Source organism: Berghia stephanieae, chromosome 9, assembly GCF_034508935.2.
Source record: "Berghia stephanieae isolate SIO BIC M18660-M18661 chromosome 9, UCSD_Bste_1.3, whole genome shotgun sequence".
Classification (NCBI taxonomy): domain Eukaryota; kingdom Metazoa; phylum Mollusca; class Gastropoda; order Nudibranchia; family Aeolidiidae; genus Berghia; species Berghia stephanieae.
The window spans coordinates 47,085,342-47,107,841 of record NC_088368.1 but is presented as its reverse complement, the minus strand read 5'-3'; the positions used below and the strand labels follow the sequence as shown (position 1 = coordinate 47,107,841).

General features: G+C 41.5%; 1 protein-coding gene across 1 annotated transcript in view; it reads right to left on the bottom strand.

Annotated features, from left to right (window-relative positions):
• Positions 1-805, bottom strand: part of LOC144980347 (uncharacterized) — an 11,468-nt gene extending 10,663 nt beyond the window's left edge. The window contains exon 1 of the mRNA XM_078928015.1: positions 496-805. Within this exon, the coding sequence (XP_078784141.1) occupies positions 496-522 (27 nt within the window). The 5' untranslated portion in view covers positions 523-805. The remainder of the gene's footprint in view (positions 1-495) is intronic.
• Positions 806-22,500: the final 21,695 nt, after the last annotated feature.

Here is a 22,500-nt window from a genome sequence, read left to right as displayed (position 1 = left end):
GGGGGGGGAAGAGATTAGGGAGGGAGAGTGAGATTGAGAGACTGGGAGAGAGAGTGGGAGAGATAGAAAGACAAGAGAAGGGGAGAGAGTGAGAGAGGAAAGAGAGAAAGAAAAAAAATAAGAGTGAACGAGAGAGAGAGAGAGAGAGAGAGAGAGAGAGAGAGAGAGAGAGAGAGAGAGAGAGAGAGAGAGAGCGAGCGAGACAAGTGGGGGGAGGGGGGGGGGCGGAGCGGGAGGAGGGAAGAGAGAGAAGTAGAGAGAGCAGATAGACATGGAGGGATAGACAGAGAGAGAGAGAGAGAGAGAGAGAGAGAGAGAGAGAGATTGAAATATGGAGGTGGAGGCAAGAGAGAGAGGGGATGGGAGAGAGAGGAGAGAGAGGGGAAGAAAAAGAAGAGAGAGAGAGAGAGAGAGAGAGAGAGAGAGAGAGAGAGAGAGAGAGAGAGAGAAGGGGGGATGATTATAATTTAAGAATGAAAGAAAACGACAACTTACCCAATAAGTGGCTGTAGAATATAACATTCGACAATCTCTGTTTGATGAACGTGGCTTAAATCACAGCAATGGCCGTCTGTTTTTTTGATTATAAAATAGGAACCCGATTCAAATTCACAGACGATTTAAGAATAAAGTGAAGAAATTAGTAAGTGATTCATTTCTATACACTGCAAACGTTTTAAGAATAAAGTGAATGTTATGTTCAAGGCTCTTAATAGCCTGATGGCTCTGGATAGCCAACGTGGTGAAATGAAGAAAAACTCTGAAGACTCTTGTAGGCTAAGCACTTGTGAACAATAGTGTTGGGTTATTTGATCGCTTTTACCCGATCGACGATCGAGCGCCAAGCCACGAGTCAGTGCTCGATCTCAATGCCAGAAGAGCGAGTTAGTAAAATGATCACTCGATCGTAAAACGATCAAGCGGGTTGTGAGCTTGAGACGAGCTTGAGACGATCATGACACGTGAGACGAGCTTGAGACGATCAGGATCCGAGCGAGCGGAGGGGTAACGAGTGTTTCGAATCATTTCAAATTCAAACGATCACAGTTTGCCATCCGATACCAATCGCCAACGTTTGCACACGGTAGTCTGTGGTTCTTCCACAGCCCTCACTCCTTGTCAGATGTTAGTGTGTCTGGGTGGCAGTGGCAGGGAAATTCGTATAGGTGTATCACGCGTGTGTGACAAGACTTCATTAAACCTACTAAAGTTGACTATCACACAAACACACATACACACACACACACACACACACACACACACACAAAGGCTATTTCTATGACACACACGCATCCCTCTATCAATGAACACTCCTACAGTAGTGCGGCTATGTGGTCTAGTCATAACGTAACTATAGGTAGTACTCTAGTCGACCATGGGTCTCGTGCATTATAATGGTCTAGTGGTATGACACCCGCTTTGGGATCGGAAAGTCCTGGGTTCGAGCCTCGCGCTCGATGCATAGTTGAGTCTTTGGACAGGCTCTTTACTCACATTCTCTCAGCGTACTCAGGTGTAAAATGAGTACCTGGTCGTTAACAGCGTTGTCTTTGTCTGAAAAATTGTAATATCGCCTAACAGGCGGCATGTCCCGTCCTACATATTAAATGTTGCTGTTGACCAGGGACCCCTTTACAAAGCGCTTTGATCACATTTAGTGGATATTGTAAAGCTCAATTTTTTAAAGTAAAACATTAGCTTTGAATATGGAATGTTTCAATTTTAGATGCCTGTGTATTCTTTGTTAGTTCCCATCATCATCATCATCATCATCATCATCATCATCTCATCATCATCATCATCATCATCATCATCATCATCATCATCATCATCATCAGGGGCAGCGGTACGGTCTTTGGTTGGCACCCGAAAGGTACCGAGTTCGATCACCCGCCGCTGAGTGGTCTTGAGCAAGTCACCTTGCCCTAACTAAATTTGCGGCGCTGCACTGCGGCTGTCGCTTGGGTTATTCCAGTCTTCCCTTAGAATAGACCCGAAAGACGAATCTCCCCTATGGGATGAATAAAGGGAATTATGTTTAATTTATTTATCATCACCATCATATCAGCGGGATCATCATCACCACCACCACCACCACCACCACCCTAATAATAATGGATAAAATAAATATCAACACATTTCAATGTAATAATCAATCTAAAATCAATCAGTGCTCCTAAAAGACCCTTTGATTTCTTTGTCTAATCCGTTCCATACTTTTGGAGTCCCGACAAAGAAAGATTTTCAGCTAACTATAGTTTATATATGGGAACATTAATCAGTCGTTTATATTGGAATCGGAGTTGTCTAGCAGGTGTATTAGTTCAAAGCGCATTTCCAAGGATTTACCATGCTCAATGAACTTCACAATATTTAATTTAATTTATTCCTCCGGCACGCCATATCGACCATACATCCATTTTGTACAGTAGGTACCGATCGCTGTTTGGAGTCTTTTTGTATTAAAGCTCTTTACAATACCCGTCATTGCTTATAAGATAAGAATACATTCACACCTGAGTCAAGTGCCTTACAAAAGGACTTAACAATTTTCAACAATCACTGTCCTGTCACTCATCCGGCCATTGACAAGGCTTGATTTTGTGACAAGAGACACCGTACCACTGAGCGACCGAACAAATAATCACCATCTGCGCCATCGTCATCATCATCATCATTATCATCATCCTCATCACAGCCGTAACAGCCAGCAATACCACAATCATCATCTTCGGGTCCGGTCTATCCGTGTGGGGGGTGGGGGTGGAACCTGCTAAAGTATTTCATTTTTTAAACAGAAACACGATAATCATCATCATCATCATCGTCGTCATCCATTGTCGTCGGCATCGTTATCATCGTGTCCGGGCAATCCGTGTGTGTCTGGGTGTGGAACCTGCTAAATATTATTATTATCTACCTACCTAATAAAAACACACCATTCTTGTTCATTTATTTTCAAATAATGAAATGAAAGACACGACCTTTCCCGCACACACAAGAGGCGATGACGACCAGTGACAAATTATGGGAGGTGGGGGCGGCCGACAACTTTTGGCGCGACATAAATATGAAATGTTAAGGTGACAGCGGGATGATGGTGGTGGGAGGTGTGTGTGTGTGTGTGTGTGTGTGTGTGTGTGTGTGTGTGTGATGCGACGAACGATCATAATCAAGGCTGCCAGACAGCCAGATTTCTTCTTGCCCAAGTAGTCAAATAGACCCCAAATAGCCAAACACCACAAGCATTCTGACTCCCTTGAAAAACTCATTGGTTTTGATTAACAAAAGAATCGACTACAGTTGGATTAACTTATCTTTTCATTTTTTTTTTAAATAAAAGATTTTTTTTAAAAAATGAATAATAATAGAAAAGCGTTTCTTAGTAACCAATTTTGAACTTGGCCATCTGGCAGCCCCCATCATAACCAGCTGCAGTCAAGCCAGCCACAGACATAAGAGAGGGAGGGGTATGTGAAGTTTCCTGTGGCAAACGAGTTGCTCGTGTTTTTTTTTTTCAAACGAATCACTGCTCGATGACGTCACTGACTCGAAACCCGCCCGAAACCCGCTCGATTTTAGAGGACTCGATCGAAAACCCGCTCGATTTGATCGTTTCAAACTCGACCCAGCACTAGTGAACAATGATTTTATTTACTTCCTGTAACATGTAGACAAAAAGGGGAAATAACTATAATTGACTAAATAGCGGGATATAAAGATTCAAGGGAAATAATTCTTACTTTACTAATTTACACTAAAATATATACATGGTTACATTCCTTTGTTCATAATTGGCATTCATACATCTTTCATATAGGTTACAATAAATTTCTCATTCAACCCTTAGAACCTCAATCATTACATTCCTCCTCCTTTAGTTTTAACTATATACAACAAAACAAGAAAAACCAACAGAATTAAAGAAAGCAATGAAAATTATAAATCCAACCTCTATGGTTGTTTAATTGTGCGCTTAGCCCTACGCAATGGTATCGGCAGAGACTCATTTACACAAGGTTGAGATGCAGACGTAGTATCATTGGGATTGGGACTATCACCTGTACACGCAGACTCAATTGTACAAGGTTCAGTAGTATCATCGACACTATTGTGTGTACAAGTTCTGTCATTTTCCTCCCCCATGCTAGAATTGACTAGGCCCGGTGCATTGGTATCAGTATCATTATCGCTATCAGAACACGTGCGTGTTCTAACTTGGTCCTGGTGCCTGCGCACCACACCATGATTTTGAGTGCTGACTCTGAAAGATAATGGTCCAGTTTTGTCAACCACGACACCTGGTATCCATTTACTAGAACTGTTATACGCCCTGACGAACACATGATCGTCCATGCCAACATCCCGATCACGGGCATGTTGATCGTGAGCGCGTTTTTGTGCTAATTGCTGAGTACGCACATGACTTTCAAGCGAAGGGTGCAAAAGATCGAAATGGGTGCGAATTTTACGACCAAATATCAGCTCAGAAGGACACTTTCCGGTAGTGCTATGGGGAGTATTTCGATATTTCGTTAGAGCACTTTATCTGAGCACTTTCTCTGCTAGCGTGCCTTTTGAAATTTTTACCATCGCCCGCTTGAAAGTCTGTACAGCGCGTTCTGCCAGGCCATTCGATGATGGCTGGTATGGCGACACCGTGATGTGTTTTACCCCATTGGCCAACATGAATTGAGAAAATTGTGATGAAATCCACGTGGGACCATTGTCCGTGACAACAAATTTTGGGAGACCCATAGAGGAAAACACATCACGGAGTTCCATAATAGTCTCAGTGGCAGTGATTTTGTTCATGATTTTTACTTCTATCCACTTAGAATGAGCATCTGAGACTATCAGGAACATTTTGCCGAGAAATGGTCCGGCAAAGATGAATCCTTTCCCATGGTTCTTCAGGCCACACCCAAGGGTGTAATGGCGCCTTAGTAGGCTGCCTGCCGTGCAGTTGGCACTGATAACAGGATTTTACTGCTTGTTCTATGTCCGAATCAATTTTGCTCCACCAAACCCATTCACGAGCATGTGCCTTCATCCTAGCAATTCCCACATGTGTATCATGGAGTAGCTTCAACACATCACGCTGCAAACTGCGTGGAATTACAACACGAGTGCCCCAAAGTAAGCAATTGTTTTCAATGCTCAGTTCGTGCTCACGAACTTTAAATGGCCGTAGATCCTCATTTACACTTTGTTCAGGCCAACCATTCACTACTTTGTCACAAACTTGGCTTAGAATGGGGTCTCTCCTAGTTTCGTTTCTGATTTGTTCTGAAGTGATAGGCAGTTTCTCTAGCAAATTGAATAGGGATTCAATTTCTATCGGAATTACGCTAGGTTCCGACTCGTCTAATGGCAGTCTGCTAAGCGCATCTGCGTTATTGTCCTTTCCTGGGCGAAATTTTAATTGATAGCTGTAGCCAGCCAGCAATATTGCCCAACGTTGCATACGAGCCGAAGCGTGCTCAGGTAAGGCTTTATGCTCACCCAATAAACCAAGTAAGGGTTTATGGTCTGTGAATATAGTTATGTCATGTCCATAAATGTATTTGTGAAAGCGTTTCACACCAAACACTAGCGCACAAGCTTCTTTGTCTAATTGAGAATAATTCTTCTCTGCACTATTCAAAGTTCTACTAGCAAAAGCCACAGGGCGTTCATGGCCATCGTTGTCAATTTGTGATAAAACTGCGCCAACTCCGTAAGGAGAAGCATCACAAGTGAGAATGATGGGCATGTTAGAATCAAACAACAACAAAACACGATCTGATGTGATGCAAGACTTTGCGTTTTTAAAAGCTTGGTCTTGCACCTTACACCAGTGCCAAGGAACATCTTTACTGAGTAGTTTGTATAATGGAGCAAGCATATTAGAGAAATCAGGAATAAATTTGGAATAATAGTTTACCAGTCCAAGAAAGGATTTGAGTTCTGTCACTGAATTGGGACGCGGAGCTTTTTCGATCGCCTTGACCTTGTTGTCTAAGGGATGTAATCCTTGTTTATCGAGTCGGTATCCCAGGAATTAGGGGAGGGCATCCGGGTCACCAAAAGGTCAACGATGCTTTAGGTTTTGAGAAGCCAGGTCATCGACGACTGAGAACTTCCCGACCTCCACTTAGTTCTCGATGCTTTTCTCGTCTCGAGAATCTTGGTCGTCGATGCTTCTCGTATTGAGTCCCGAGTCCCGAGTCTCGAGACTATACTGCGCGAGCGACGCACGCGTTACTAACAATGTGTACTATCTGCATTGTTCACCCCTCTCTCGTCAGCGATGATTCCAGCGAAGCTCGAGACTTTTTTGCGTCTCGATGCTTTTTTGAGTCTCGAGACTCAAAAAAGTCTCGAGCATCACTCTAGTCATCGGTGCTTTCATTCAATACCTAGTCATTGGTATTGGGTATTGACGTTATATCATATTTTAAACAGCTAACAAAACACAAACGTCGTAAATAGATCAAAATGGTTATAGGTATCAATGTTTTATTATTATACAAAGTGAATTTATTTAATGTATTTTAAGTTTTAATACAAAAAATCCATCCAAAGCTCAGTTGAAGTGCTACTTCTCGGGAATTCCCGACTTTTCCTTGGTCATCGAGTTCGGGAAGTTTTGAGTGTTGGTGGCCGATGACTTGAGGTATCATCGAGACTTCCGCTCGACACTACCGGGAATGTGATAGAGTCAGAGAGAAATTGACATTTTTCCTGCCGAATGGACAATCCATTGTCTCGAATTATGTTGAGCACACGCTCCAAAGTCTTCAAATGTTCGTGGTCGTCTTTTCCTGTGATGAAGAGGTCGTCAAAGTAAACGCAGCACTGAGGTATGTCTTTGAAGAGTGAATCCATGACTCGTTGAAATAAACCGGGACTCGAACTCAAACCGAAACACAGACGTTGATATTGGAATAAACCTTTGTGAGTGTTGATTGTTGTAAGTTTTTGCGACTCACTGTCTAAAGGCAGCTGATTGTAAGCGTTTGAAAAATCGATCTTCGTGAACTTCTCGCCACCGGAAAGTTTGTCGAGTAGATCCTCTGTTCTAGGAATGGGGTGCTTGTCGTTTTCAATACATTTGTTTACTGTTGTTTTGTAATCACCACACAATCTAATAGAATTATCTTTCTTCTTTACTGGAACAACCGGGGTGGCCCAGTCAGAAAATTGCACTTTTTTGATTATCCCATTATTTTCTAATCTTGTAATCTCTGTTTCTATCCCTTCCCTAAGAGAAAAAGGAGGTTGCCTGGCTTTCGAAAATTTTGGGACCGAATCTGGTTTCAAATGAATTTTGACTTCGTGATTTTTTAATTTGCCATTGTCACCAAAAACATTACTAAATTTGTCAAGAACACTTTGAAGCGAGGGTGATTGGGGTGTAGATCTGATGGTGAAAATTTCATTCCATTTTAACTGCATGTTATCTAGCCAGTTTCTACCGAATAAGGGCGGCCCCTCTCCTTCTACAATGAGTAATGGTAAATTATGAACTGAATTGTCATACGAAACACTGACTATTATCTCACCATGAACTTTGACTTTTTCTCCAGTGTAAGTTTGCAGTGAGCAGGTCCTCGGTTTGATCGGGGTCTCGGCGAAGAAGCGTTGGTAGTCATTGTAGGAGATTACGCTGAGTGCAGCACCAGTGTCAAGCTGGAATGAGATAGGGCGGTTGTTGATGATCAAGTCTATGCTGATGGGGTTTAATTTAGATTTTGAAATGTTGTATAAATGTAGATCTTCAAAATTCCCACTAATTTGGTTGTCGTCATCGGTCTCTTGAAGAAGATGGTTTTTCTGGTGTTGCAGTCGTCGTTCTTGATGAATGGAGGTATTAGCACGACACACTTTAGCGATATGACCTATCTTGTTGCATTTATAACAGGTTTCATAACGGAATCTGCATTGATGTCGAGAATGTGGTCCACCACATCCATAGCATGGTTGTCGACGTTGTTGTTGTTGTTGGTTACTACGTTGAGGATGTTGGGGCGTTGAGTTATGTGAACGAGAAGTAGATCTGGGAGTAGCACCATGTGGATATGTTGTGCCATGCGGTCTAGAATTTGTGCTGGGGGGTCTTGAAGTTGTTGAAAAATTACCTTTAGGCATTTGCTTACTGAAGTTGAGGTCTGCAGCATGATTTAGCTCCTTAGCACCAGAATGAGCTTGCAAAATTGAAGAGGATAATTTCACAGCTTTTTCTAAATTTAAATCAGGTTCTACTAATAGTCTTCGCTGAACTCTTTCGTCGTTTATGCCGGTTACAAATTTTTCACATAGTCTTTCACTTAGGGAATTTCCAAATTCGCAATGTTCAGCCAAATGTCGTAGAGCAGCAATGAATGCGGGCACAGTTTCATTATGATGTCTTGTTCTCTGATCGAATTTAGCTCTTTGTAAATATTTTGGAAGTTTGGGTTCATGATGATCTGTAAGTAATTTGCAAACTTGGTCAAATGTTAATTCTCTTAAATTGTTTGGAGCTGCTAAATTTTTTAATAATCTAAATTGTGATGATCCAATAACTGTGATTAAAATGTCTCTCCTTTTGTGGTCTTCTTCAATTTGGTTAGCATCTAGGTAAAATGACAGATGGTCTAAATAGTCTGAAATTGTTTCTTTTGAAGCATTGAACTCACTGATATTGCCAAATAAACTAGACATCTTGAAAATTATGACACTAGAAAAATACCTTCATGAGAATAGAAATGTTGTAGGTTTTATCCTCGTCGCCAAATGTTATGTTCAAGGCTCTTAATAGCCTGATGGCTCTGGATAGCCAACGTGGTGAAATGAAGAAAAACTCTGAAGACTCTTGTAAGCACTTGTGAACAATGATTTTATTTACTTCCTGTAACTGTATATATATATACATGTAGACAAAAAGGGGAAATAACTATAATTGACTAAATAGCGGGATATAAAGATTCAAGGGAAATAATTCTTACTTTACTAATTTACACTAAAATATATACATGGTTACATTCCTTTGTTCATAATTGGCATTCATACATCTTTCATATAGGTTACAATAAATTTCTCATTCAACCCTTAGAACCTCAATCATTACAGTGAAGAAATTAGTTAGTGATTCATTTCTATGCCCTACATGGGACAACAACCAGCTCGTCCTGAAAACTCAAACTAGTTCCTTTGCCTTATGTCCACAACCAAGTCGGGACTCGCACTCGTCATGTCTTTTCATTGGTTCGTTTGTTATGAACACCCAGGATTGCCAAGATATTTTTTGCAAAAAATGCCAAACAAGTTACAGAAATATGCCATATAATATGAAAAAATGCCAACTTTTCAAAGTATCAATTTTTTTTTTAATGCACATAAAATGGAAATTTAACTAAACTTTCTTATCCTGCTGCCACGAGTAAGTGTCTTCATCTAATGTTTACAAAACCCGACCACTTCTTGTAAACATAGGGGTAAACATGTCTGTATTCCATAAAAATAATGTTTATTTTGTTAACAAACTAGATAAACATACGTGACATGAATTTCAAAAGAATACCTTGAGTTTAGTGTACGATCCACTAAACGTGCTCAAGGCGCTTTATAAGTGGTCTCTAGCCAATAGATACCTTGAAATTATAGGACGAGACATGCCGCCTGTTACAAATATTTAATTTCTTTTCCCACTGTTTATGTCCAGGTACTCATTTTACACCGGAGTACGGTGAGAGAATATTAGTAAACATCATTTCCCAAGAACTCAACTAAGCGTTGCTGAGATCGGGAATCAAACCTAGGACAAAAGAAATTCTAAATCGCTAAACCAAATGTTTTCCCGGGCAAATCGGCTTCAAAGAGATAATCTAGGTTGTTTGTTTTTGTTTGTTTTGGCCTTTTGAACACCAAATTGGCAATCATTCATGTGAGTAGGGCGGAAATATCGGGATTTCCCGAAAACAAGTAATAATTGCGTCATTTTTCTTTGGTACTCCTGGGCGGATCCGAGTACTCTGTGGTTATCGATAGCATGTGGTATCGGGGTGTGTCTTTTTTACGAAACCCGCCGAAACCCGGCAAAACCCGACAATATCCAGCAAAGTTATGGGAAGTAGACAACTGTGGGGAGTGAACCCGAAACTCAGGGAAGTGTACATCAGTCGGGAGTGAACCTGAGACTAAGGTTATCGGCCAGTTTCGGCGGGTTTCGTAAAAAAGAATTAGTGCTTTATTACGAAACCCGCCGAAACCCGACAATATCCGGCAAAGTCATGGGAGTTTGGCAACAGTGGGGGGTGATCCTGGGAATCAGGGCGGTGTACACCAGTGGGGAGTGAACCTGGGACTATGTAAAAAGGATATCAGTGGGAAATAAACCTGGGACTAAAGGGAGATGGATACCATTGAAAGTTGAAGCCGGATATGGGAGTTGAGTACCAGAGGAGAATGAACCTGACACTATAGGAGATGGGCGCCAGTGTGGAGTGAACCTAGGACTCAGGGAAGTGCACACCAATTGGGACTGTTGGAGATGGATAAATGTGGGTATCCGAGCCGAACTATAGGAGTTGGGTACCAGAGGAGAATGAACCTGACACTATAGAAGGTGGGCGCCAGTGGGGAGTGAACCTGGGACTCAGGGAATTGCACACCAGTGGGGAGTTAACCTGGGAATATGTAAACAGGATAACAGTGGGAAATAAACCTGGGACTAAAGGGAGATGGATACCATTGAAAGTTGAAGCCGGATATGAGAGCTTGGTACCAGAGGAGAATGAACCTGACACTATAGGGGGTGGGCGCCATAGGGGAGTGAACCTGGGACAATGTGAAAAGGATATCAGTGGGAAATAAACCTGGGACTAAAGGGAGATGGATACCATTGAAAGTTGAAGCCGGATATGGGAGTTGAGTACCAGAGAATGAACCTGACACTATAGAAGGTGGGCGCCAGTGGGAAGTGAACCTGGGACTCAGAGAAGTGCACACCAATTGGGAGTTAACCTGGGACTGTGGAAGATGGATAACTGTGGGTATCCGAGCCAAACTATAGGAGTTGGGTACCAGAGGAGAATGAACCTGACACTATAGGAGGTGGGCGCCAGTGGGGAGTGAACCTGGGACTCAGGGAATTGCACACCAGTGGGGAGTTAACCTGGGAATATCTAAAAAAGGATATCAGTGGGAAATAAATCCGGCTTCAACTCCCAATGGTATCCATCTCCCTTTAGTCCCAGATTTATTTCCTACTGATATCCTATTTACATAGTCCCAGGTTCACTCCCCACTGGCGCCCACCTCCTATAGTGTCAGGTTCATTCTCCTCGTGTTCGTGGATAGGTCATACGGTAGAGTCACGCTCTCACCGGCCAGGCGGAGTTGTCGTACCAATAAGGTCGCGGGTTCAAACCCCACCACGGCCGCGAAAATTTTTTATTCTCTATTGTCTTCTGGCACTTTTCTACTCACTTCATCTCTTGTTGTCTCCTCTGGTACCCAACTCCCATATCCGGCTTCAACTTTCAATGGTATCCATCTCCCTTTAGTCCCAGGTTTATTTCCCACTGATATCCTTTTTACATAGTCCCAGGTTAACTCCCCACTGGTGTGCAATTCCCTGAGTCCCAGGTTCACTCTCCACTGGCGCCCACCTCCAATAATAATAATAATAATAATAATAATAATAATAATAATAATAATAATAATAATAAATGGCATTTATATAGCGCTTTACCCCGTTGTCACAGGCTCTAAGCGCTTTACAGTGATATAAAACAAAACATATTACAGTGAGACAAGTGTGAAGGAAACGTGATACGAATTCAATTTAACAACAACAAAATATGAAAATATTATTGCAACATTATGACGTTAAAAGATAAAACTTTAAGCGAGATTTGAACGTTGTCAACGAATCCGAGCATCTCACGTGTGACGGGAGAAAGTTCCAAAAAATGGGGGGCCGAAAATTGAAAAGACTGTTCACCTATTTTACGCAATGGCTTAGGTTTGACAAGGATTGATTGGTCATTGCTTGACCTCAAGTTTCTATTGGGGACATATATGTTTAGAAGGTCTTTAATATAGGAGGGACTGTTCGTGCTCAGGGATTTGTAGACAACAGTACAAATCTTATAGGCAACTCTTTTTTCAACAGGAAGCCAATGTAACTCACGGAGAAGAAGAGTTGCTGACGGGTATTTTTTGTTATTGCGTACAATGAGCCTGGCTGCGTTATTTGAGCAACCTGAAGTTTGCTAATTTTGTCTTTAGTTAAATTCGCCCAAAGGGAGTTACAATAGTCCAATTTAGATAAAACTAGGGAATTAATTAAAAGTTCTGTTATATGCTTCGGTATTAAATTACGAATTTTGCTTATTTTTTTCATTTCTATGTACATAGATTGTATGGTGTTATTCACGTGGCTTGTCATTGAAAGATCTTTATCAATGATGACGCCAAGGTTTTTTGCTTTATTTGAAAATTCTATTGTGCTATTTCCGAGAGTAATATGTGATTTATTTGCCTGTTTAAGGATACTCGGCCTTCCACACATTAAAATCTCAGTTTTACTATCATTTAATTTTAACTTATTGTGGTACATCCAAGATTTAATCTCATTAAAACAGCTCGTAATTCGTTGTATTAAGAACTGTAAATTATTAAGGGGTGCTGAATCATATATTTGCGTATCATCTGCATACAAATGATAACTCAGATTGAATCTGGATATCACACTAGAAAGGGGCTGCATATATACAGTAAAAAGGACAGGGCCAAGAACAGAGCCTTGTGGCACTCCAAAATTTAGTGAAACTTGTTCTGACTGAGCACCATTCACCACGACAGTCTGTCATCGATCCTGTAAATATGATGTAAACCATTTAAGGGCAATTCCTTTTATGCCGAACGTATTTTCTAGTCTTCTTAACAAAATGTCATGGTCAATGGTGTCAATGGCAGCTGAAAGATCTAAAAGGCATAATACATTGATATTGTTAGCATCAGCATTACATAACAAGTCATTAAAGATTTTAAGAAGCGCCGTTTCAGTACTGTGTTGATGTCTGTAGGCTGACTGAAAGGGTTGTTCCAAACTGTTGTTCTTAAGATGAGATGTTAATTGTGTAAGAACTACCTTCTCCAAAAGTTTTGACAAAAAAGGTAAATTTGATACAGGACGATAATTGTTTAATATATTGTGGTCCAATGATGGTTTCTTCAGAAGTGGTTTGACGAGGGCACTTTTAAAGCACGATGGAACTTCGCCAGTCAGTATGGATGTATTTATGATTGATGTAATGGATGGTAATAATGTATCGATGGAGCTGGCCAAAAGCTGTGCTGGTAGGGGATCAAGGTCGCAGAATTTAATGGGGGATTTTTTTATCAACTCGTTTATGAAACTAGGTGAAACTGGTTGGAACTTGTCTAAAGGGGTACCACAGAATGTATTTGTATCTATAAATGGTTCATGCCGATCTAGTTCTGAACGAATGTTATGGATTTTGTCTTTAAAAAAGTTGACAAATGTGTTTGGCAAGTCTCTTTGATTGGTTGTAGATGGTAATGAAGTGCATCTTTCACGTCCAAGTAGATCATTGCAGATGTTAAATAATTGTTTACAAGATTTAGAAGTTTCGAATTTTGAAAGAAAATACGTGGTCTTTGCCTTTTTTTATTGTTGTCTTCCAGGCACGAAATGCGTTCTTGAATATTTCACGATTAATCGTAAGGCCTGATGTTTTCAGCAGTCTTTCTGCTCTCCGACACTTCGTTTTAGCTTCTTTAACGTCCGACGTATACCACGGAGCATACTTGCGGTTGGTGACGGTCCTTGTTTGGAATGGCGCATGTTTGTCAAGCGTTTCGATGAGACAACTATTCCACTGGTCTGGAGAAATCATTGAATTTTTAGTAAGTTTTGTTTCTAAATCGCCTCTGAAATTGTCCAAATTAATGCCTTTAATGTTTCTGGTTGATGTGGTGGTGGTTTCTTGGCATGGTTTTGAAACGTCAAGATTGAAAGAAATGAGGGAGTGGTCCGAAAAGGGGAGATAATCGACGGTGGCGTTGGTTTTTTGGAACTCTGAATTTTCTACAATTACCCAATCTAAAATATGACCAGCAGAGTGGGTTGGCGTTGTTACGATCTGGCACATGTTGTTCTCCGATAGTGACTCGTGCAATTTAGCGATGTCTGTGACGTTGTCGAAGTGAAAATTAAAGTCGCCGAGTATAATTGAATGGCCAGGACGCGTGTGTTGCAAAGTTAGCATCTCGTTGATTTCTTTCCTAACATCAGGCAATTTTATTTTGTTTTTCTTGTTTGCTGGCGGTCGGTAGATGCAGTTGAAGTTGTATCTTGTATTCTGGAGGGATAATCTAAGATCAATGGCCTCCATTGTTTTGTAGCGCATTTCGATGATTTCCACATGTTTACATAATTTTGTTTTATAAAATACGCCAATGCCACCCCCTCGCTGATCTTTCCTTGGAAACGATCTAAATTGGTACCCAGGGGGTGTCATAGCTTTTTCAACTGGGTCGTCTCCAGACTGTGAGAGCCATGTCTCTACTATAAATAGTATATCGAAGTTCTTCTCCGTTAATAAATCGTTTCATTCTTCGGTTTTGTTACGGCAGGACTGTGCATTCAGAAGACCAATAACAATGTTATTGTTGTCGTTTGTGAAACTGTTTGTGGTCGGTACAGTTACAAGTGTTGGTGGTGGACGGGGGTTTGTGTGGGGGCGGGGTGGACGACGAGTTGTTACCATTGAGATGTTGTGTTGTTTCCGTTTGCCTCCCCGAGGCCTGTTCTTATTAATATTATTGTAAAAAATCGGATCACTTGAGTTAAAAACCACAGCTGGAATGTGACGTTGTTTACGTTTACCGCCTCGAGGCCTGTTGTAAAAATCAGATGTTGAATAAAAGTGTTCACAATTATTAAAATAATGATGGTGGTAAATCACGGCTAAAAATAAGGTGAACAATGTTCGTAAGAGTGCGGCGGCCATTAAGTGACTGTGTAAAAATCTTTTAAAACTTACAGTTTCCATGATAAAATACAGAATTATACAGTAGTCCTTTCTTAAGAATTGATAAAAACTATACAATAAGAAACATTATGTTTTAGCGAGTACAACGAAGTAAAAATGTCCAGGTATCAATATGTAGAAATCACAAAACAATTAAAATACACCAGAGCACACAACGACACGTCTTGCCTGTTAGGCGTGTTTACAATAATTTGTGTCAGGTTCATTCTCCTCTGGTACCAAACTCCCATATCCGGCTTCAACTTTCAATGGTATCCATCTCCCTTTAGTCCCAGGTTTATTTCCCACTGGTATCCTTTTTACATAGTCCCAGGTTCATTCCCCACTGGCACCCACCCCCTATAGTGTCAGGTGCATTCTCCTCTGGTACCCAACTCCTATAGTTTGGCTCGGATACCCACAGTTATCCATCTCCAACAGTCCCAATTGGTGTGCACTTCCCTGAGTCCCAGGTTCACTTCACACTGGCGCCCATCTCCTATAGTGTCAGGTTCATTCTCCTCTGGTACTCAACTCCCATATCCGGCTTCAACTTTCAATGGTATCCATCTCCCTTTAGTCCCAGGTTTATTTCCCACTGATATCCTTTTTACATAGTCCCAGGTTCACTCCCCACTGGTGTACACCGCCCTGATTCCCAGGATCACCCCCGCTGTTGCCAAACTCCCATGACTTTGCCGGATATTGTCGGGTTTCGTAAAAAAGCACTAATTCTTTTTTACGAAACCCGCCGAAACTGGCCGATAACCGTAGTCTCAGGTTCACTCCCGACTGGTGTACGCTTCCCTGAGTCTCGGGTTAACTCCCCACAGTTGTCTACTTCCCATAACTTTGCTGGATATTGTCGGGTTTCGCCGGGTTTCGTAAAAAAGCACTAGTTCTTTTTTTACGAAACCCAGTCCCAGGTTCAATCCCCAATGGTGTACACTTCCCTGAGTTCCAGGTTCACTCCCCACTGCCACCTACTTCCCATAACTTTGTCGGGATTGGTCGGGTTTCGTAAAAAAGACACACCGTGTGGTATAGTGTACATGCGTAATCGTGGTATCGTGTACATGCGTAATCGTGGTATCGTGTACATGCGTAATCGTATTATCGTATATTATGTGGACGTCTCTCTAATACTAATAGAACTGTCATCTGCATTTTTTGCGGCCGCAAATATCAGGGCGATCCGCAAATTTCCCAAAATTGGCAAATCGTGGCAAATTTTGGGAAAATTGGCAAATTGCTTGGCAAATTTTTTTGGGGGAAAAAAAGAATCGAAAACAAAATAACGGAAAAAAAAAAGAGTGCGGAACTTGAGAAATGTTGCAGCTTTGCCTGGGCCAAAACCAAGGGAAGCTACTCTCTAGGGATAATGATCCTTTAAAATCTTTGTAACAACGCTATTCATAATGTAGCCTCTAAATGTAATAAATTGTCTTTTATATATATATTTTTCTGTATCGCGTGTTAATTTTTTTTTGAAAGGCTTAGTTCTCCTCGGCAATTTTTTGGGCAAATTTTGGGGGTTTTTTTGTTGCAAATTTTAGGTCCCAATTTGGCAAAAAATGTAGATTACAGATAGAAGCAACGAGGGAAAAACTAACAACACCAGTCGGGAGTTAACCTGGGACTATGGGAGATGGATACAATTGGTGCCACCTCCTATAGGGTCAGGTTCATTCTCCTCTGGTACACAAGTCCCATAGTCCGACTTCAATTCCCAATGGTATCCATTTCTCATAGTCCCAGGATCAATCCCCATTGGTGCCACCTCCTATAGTGTCAGGTTCATTCTCCTCTGGTACACAAGTCCCATAGTCCGACTTCAATTCCCAATGGTATCCGTTTCTCATAGTCCCAGGATCAATCCCCATTGGTGCCACCTCCTATAGTGTCAGGTTCATTCTCCTCCTGGTACACAAGTCCCATAGTCCGACTTCAATTCCCAATGGTATCCATTTCTCATAGTCCCAGGATCAATCCCCATTGGTGCCACCTCCTATAGTGTCAGGTTCATTCTCCTCTGGTACACAAGTCCCATAGTCCGACTTCAATTCCCAATGGTATCCATTTCTCATAGTCCCAGGATCAATCCCCATTGGTGCCACCTCCTATAGTGTCAGGTTCATTCTCCTCTGGTACACAAGTCCCATAGTCCGACTTCAATTCCCAATGGTATCCATTTCTCATAGTCCCAGGATCAATCCCCATTGGTGCCACCTCCTATAGGGTCAGGTTCATTCTCCTCTGGTACACAAGTCCCATAGTCCGACTTCAATTCCCAATGGTATCCATTTCTCATAGTCCCAGGATCAATCCCCATTGGTGCCACCTCCTATAGTGTCAGGTTCATTCTCCTCTGGTACACAAGTCCCATAGTCCGACTTCTTCTTTGTTCCCGTCACGTCACATGGTCAGTCCGGTCTGGTGAATGAAGCCCACAGTGGTCCTGATGTCGTCCTCACTGCCGTACAGCTTCTTTGAGTATGGGGTTGGGTCAGGCCAGAAGTTCCTTCTCAACTGGTTGTACCTTGGACATTCCATTAGGACATGATGTCCATTTTCATTTTCAAGTCCGCAGTCACATTGTCCAGAGGCATCTGCTCTGGACACCAGAGGCACCTGCTCTGGACATCCTCCACATATGTTCCTTTAACTGGTTGTGTCCAGTTCTCAGTCTGAAGATGATGACCTGTTCCTTTCTGTCGAGCACCTTGATTGGGTCATTCATGTTGTATTCTGGGTGCTTCTCTCTCCATCTCTGAGACTGGATAAATTTGGCCATTTTGTTAATTTCTCCTGTTGAGTACATTGGGGAGGGTTGCTGCATGCGACTGCCTGCCTTTGCCAGTTGGTCAGCGATCTGATTTCCAAGTATCCCACAGAGTCCTGGAATCCACTGCAGTACAATGTTGGTAAACTTGCTTAGCTTTATGAGGTCTTCCACCAAGGCGTCTATATGATCCGCAAAGGACATCATTTGTATATCCTCCAGAATTTTCTTAGCATCTGTTAAAATCACTATGTGTCTTGGTTTTTCATTTTCTGAGAGGATTTGCTTAACAGCTTCATGGATTGCATCTGCCTCTGACTTGTAGATTGAAGTGCGAGTACCAGTCGGTTAGCTGATCTCCTTTTGTTGACCATTTGTGTACTCGATGTGCACTCCCAGGCCCCCGCACGTGTGTTCTTTATTGCATGAACCATCGGTATAAATTCTTGTCCATTTTTTTTCAGGGTAGTTTTGATCTATGCACCTCTGGTACACAACTCCAATAGTCCGACTTCAATTCCCAATGGTATCCATTTCTCATAGTCCCAGGATCAATCCCCATTGGTGCCACATCCTATAGTGTCAGTGTCAGGTTCATTCTCCTCTGGTGGTACCCAACTCCCATAGTCCGGCTTCAATTCCCAATGGGTATCCATCTCCCATAGTCCCAGGTTCATATTCCATTGATAACCTATATCCTGTTCTCCCCACTGTGTATACCTCTCTGAGTCCCAGGTTCACTCCCCATAGTTGCCAACTTCCCATAACTTTGTCGGATATTGTCAGGTTTCGTAAAAAAGTAATTGCTTTTTTACGAAACCCGTCGATAACCAGTCTCAGATTCAGTCCCCACGGGTGTACACTTCCCTGAGTCTCAGGTTCACTCCCCACTTATGTGATCGACGTGTAGACATATGCTGGTATGACATCTAAACATCCTTATGTGATCGACGTGTAGATGTATGCTGGTATGACATCTAAACATCCTTATGTGATCGACGTGTAGATGTATGCTGGTATGACATCTCAACATCCTTATGTGATCGACGTGTAGATATATGCTGGTATTGTTTGTTTGTTTTTAAGGGTTTTACGGCGCTTGCAACACATTTAGGTTATATCAGCGCCAGTAAAAAAGGAAGAAAATGGGATAGTAAAAAGTTCTAGAATTACAATTAAAGCACCCAAGAGAAAGTAAGACAAAGGGGAATGGGAACAAATAGGGATCAGATGTAGATTCCAAGAGCATACCACCAATGTACTTAGTTTGAGATCATCTATGTCTCATCCAGACACAAGCACAAAATCCAACAAAGAGGAATACACTCAAATGCTTACACAGGGGTGAGAATGACTGGTCACAAAAAAGGAGGAAATTTTTCTTCGTGAAGATCATGACCCATCCATGCGACCATAACCTATAAATTTGAATTTCACTAAAATTTACTGAGATGCGATCGAAAATTTGTCTCGCAGCAATTTCTAACACAACTCGGTGGAATTTCAAAAGTTGAAAGTGTAATTACAACATTTGGTGATTGTAGTAGGGTTAATGATGTGGTGGTGGTTGTAGTAATAGCAGTGGTAGGGATGATGTGGTAGTGATTGTAGTAGCTGTGGTAGGAATGATGATGTGGTGGTAGTTGTAGTAGTAGTGGTGGTAGGGATGATGTTGTGGTGGTTGTAGTAGTAGTGGTGGTAGGGATGATGGTTTGGTGGTGGTGGTAGGGATGACGGTTGTAGTTGTAGTAGTAGTAGTGGTAGGGATGATGAGGTGGTGGTTGTAGTCGTGGTAGTAGGGTTGATGATGTGGTGGTGGTTGTAGTAGTAGAGGTGGTAGGGATGATGGTGTGATGGTGGTGGTAATAGTAGTGGTGGTAGGGATGATGATGTAGTGGTGGTTGAAGTAGAAGTGGTGGTGGGGATGATGATATGATGGTGGTTGTAGTAGTGGTAGTAGGGTTGATGATGTCGTGGTAGTTGTAGTAGTAGTGGTGGTAGGGATGATGTGGTGCTATTTGTAGTAGTAGTAGTAGTAGTGGTGGTAGGGATGATGATGTGGTGGTGATTGTAATAGTAGGGGTGGTAGAGATGATGTAGTGGTTTTGGTGAGTGTTTTTTTTATTCAGTGATGATAATAGCAATTGTTAAAAAGGAGGAACATTTCTCGGTCTATCGATCAAACACAAGCAAAGAATCAGAAACCTAGTAGTTAGTCAGCTTATAAATACAACCCAAGAATCTCTCAAATTTAAAGCCATAGTCAAAAGGTAAAAAGAAAAAAGATTTAACTAAGCCAACCACCATTGCTTTGTTCTAATATATCATTTCTATATACCAGATGATTTAATGTGGTTGCGAAAGAAAGAGAGAGAGAGAGAGAGAGAGAGAGAGAGAGAGAGAGAGAGAGAGAGAGAGAGAGAGAGAGAGAGGGGGGACGAGGAGAGACTTCTTTACCAGAATAACTTATGTATTGACCTTTTGAATTCTATATCCAAAAAAAAGAAGAAAAGAAAAATAGAAAGAAAGGCAAAGGGAAAAAAAAAAAAAAAAAAAAAAAAGAGAGAGAGAGAGAGAGAGAGAGAGAGAGAGAGAGAGAGAGAGAGAGAGAGAGAGAGAGAGAGAGAGAGAGAGAGAGAGAGAGAGAGAGATTTAAAAGGTAATAGGTACCTTCAACAGGGAAAAAAAATCCAGACCCATTTGTCCCTCCCCTTCCCCTTCAACCATCAACTAACTAATCAAAGAACACTACTGGTCGTCTGTGTCTATTGTGACATCTGGTGCCATGCTGTCTGGCCCAACGTCATAAAAACGGGACCGTCACTAAATTTCACGAGACTGAGCACAGGTGTCAAAATATGACATATGACATAATGGTGATTTTGTGGTTTTGAGGAAAATGTTTGACACGGCAAATTTGAAAAAGGAGGAAATGTGATGGGATGGGCGGAGATAAACTACCATTTAGGCGGAAATCCGCCTTTAGGCGGAAGATTCTCAGCCCTGTTACATTATACGTTGAAAATATCAAATACAATAATACATGACAGAGAGATGATTTACAAGGAAAAAAAATCATCTCCCAAAACAATAACAAGGCATTTGACTGTTTCCCTCTCAGCTAGGACTCCGACGAGGGCTCGGAAAAAAACAAGTAATCTCATTCCAAGACAAAGACAGAAAGCTTGTTGGATAAGATATAAGGGGATAGAAGACACAGTATGTACCTCCATGCCCGCTATGGGAGGTCAGGATCCCCACCCAGTATGCTGGTATGACATCTAAATATCCTTATGTGATCGACGTGTAGATGTATGCTGGTATGACATCTAAACATCCATATGTGATCGACGTGTAGATGTATGCTGGTATGACATCAAACATCCTTATGTGATCGACGTGTAGATATATGCTGGTATGACTATGACATCTAAACATCCTTATGTGATCGACATGTAGATGTATGCTGGTATGACATCTAAACATCCTTATGTGATCGACGTGTAGAGATATATGCTGGTATGATATCTAAACATCCTAATGTGATCGACGTGTAGATGTATGCTGGTATGACATCTAAACATCCTTATGTGATCGACGTGTAGATATATGCTGGTATGACATTCGAACATCCTTATATGATCGACGTGTAGATGTATGCTGGTATGACATCTAAACATCCTTATGTGATCGACGTGTAGATACATGCTGGTATGACATCTAAACATCCTTATGTGATCGACGTGTAGATATATGCTGGTATGACCTTCGAACATCCTCATGGGCCTAATTTAACAAAGGATGTTTTCCTTCTGCATTCAGAAATCGTATTACCACACAGATGGCTACCTTTGACCACTCATTTTACTTGGTTGACATGTGGTGCAACGATGTAACAGACTATGTAAGGTTTTGATGTGGTGCAACGTAACGGACTATGTAAGGTTTTGATGTGGTGCAACTTTGTAACGGACTGTGTAAGGTTTTGATTTGGTGCAACGTTGTTACGGACTGACTATGTAAGGTGTTGTTGTGGTGCAACGCTGTAACGGACTATGTAAGGTTTTGTTGTGGTGCAACGCTGTAACGGACTGTGTAAGGTTTTGATTTGGTGCAACGTTGTAACGAACTGACTGTAAGGTTTTGATTTGGTGCAACGGACTATGTAAGGTTTTGATGTGGTGCAACGTTGTAACGGACTATGTGTAAGGTTTTGATGTGATTTATGTTCTGAGACAAAGCAAATACGGTTCAAACAATAAACCGTGGGTCACGACCTGTAAATGAGCTCTATAAAAAATTGACTGAAACTCTTCATAATTCGTAATGGAAAAATCCAAAGAATCAAAATGAAAGGTAAACAACAAGCTGGCTTGAGCAAAGCAATGGCAGAAAACTAATTTACGAGGGAATTAATTAGGCTAATTACCATCGTTCCTTATAATTAGGTACCCAATCAGTGAAGAAACTAGAATTGAGATGTGCTTGTAGCAATCATTTAACTTTCGATTTGAAGGTGTCTACAAAACACACTTCAGGTAGACGAATTTCTCTTTTTCATACTTTTACTTCCGTCCAGGCAAATGCGGTCAATTTTGGCTTAGACGAAACTGTGAAATTTATCACTCAGCGGCTCAGTTAAAATTGGCTTCCATTGGGATCACGACAGGTTTGAAAAGTGAAAATAAA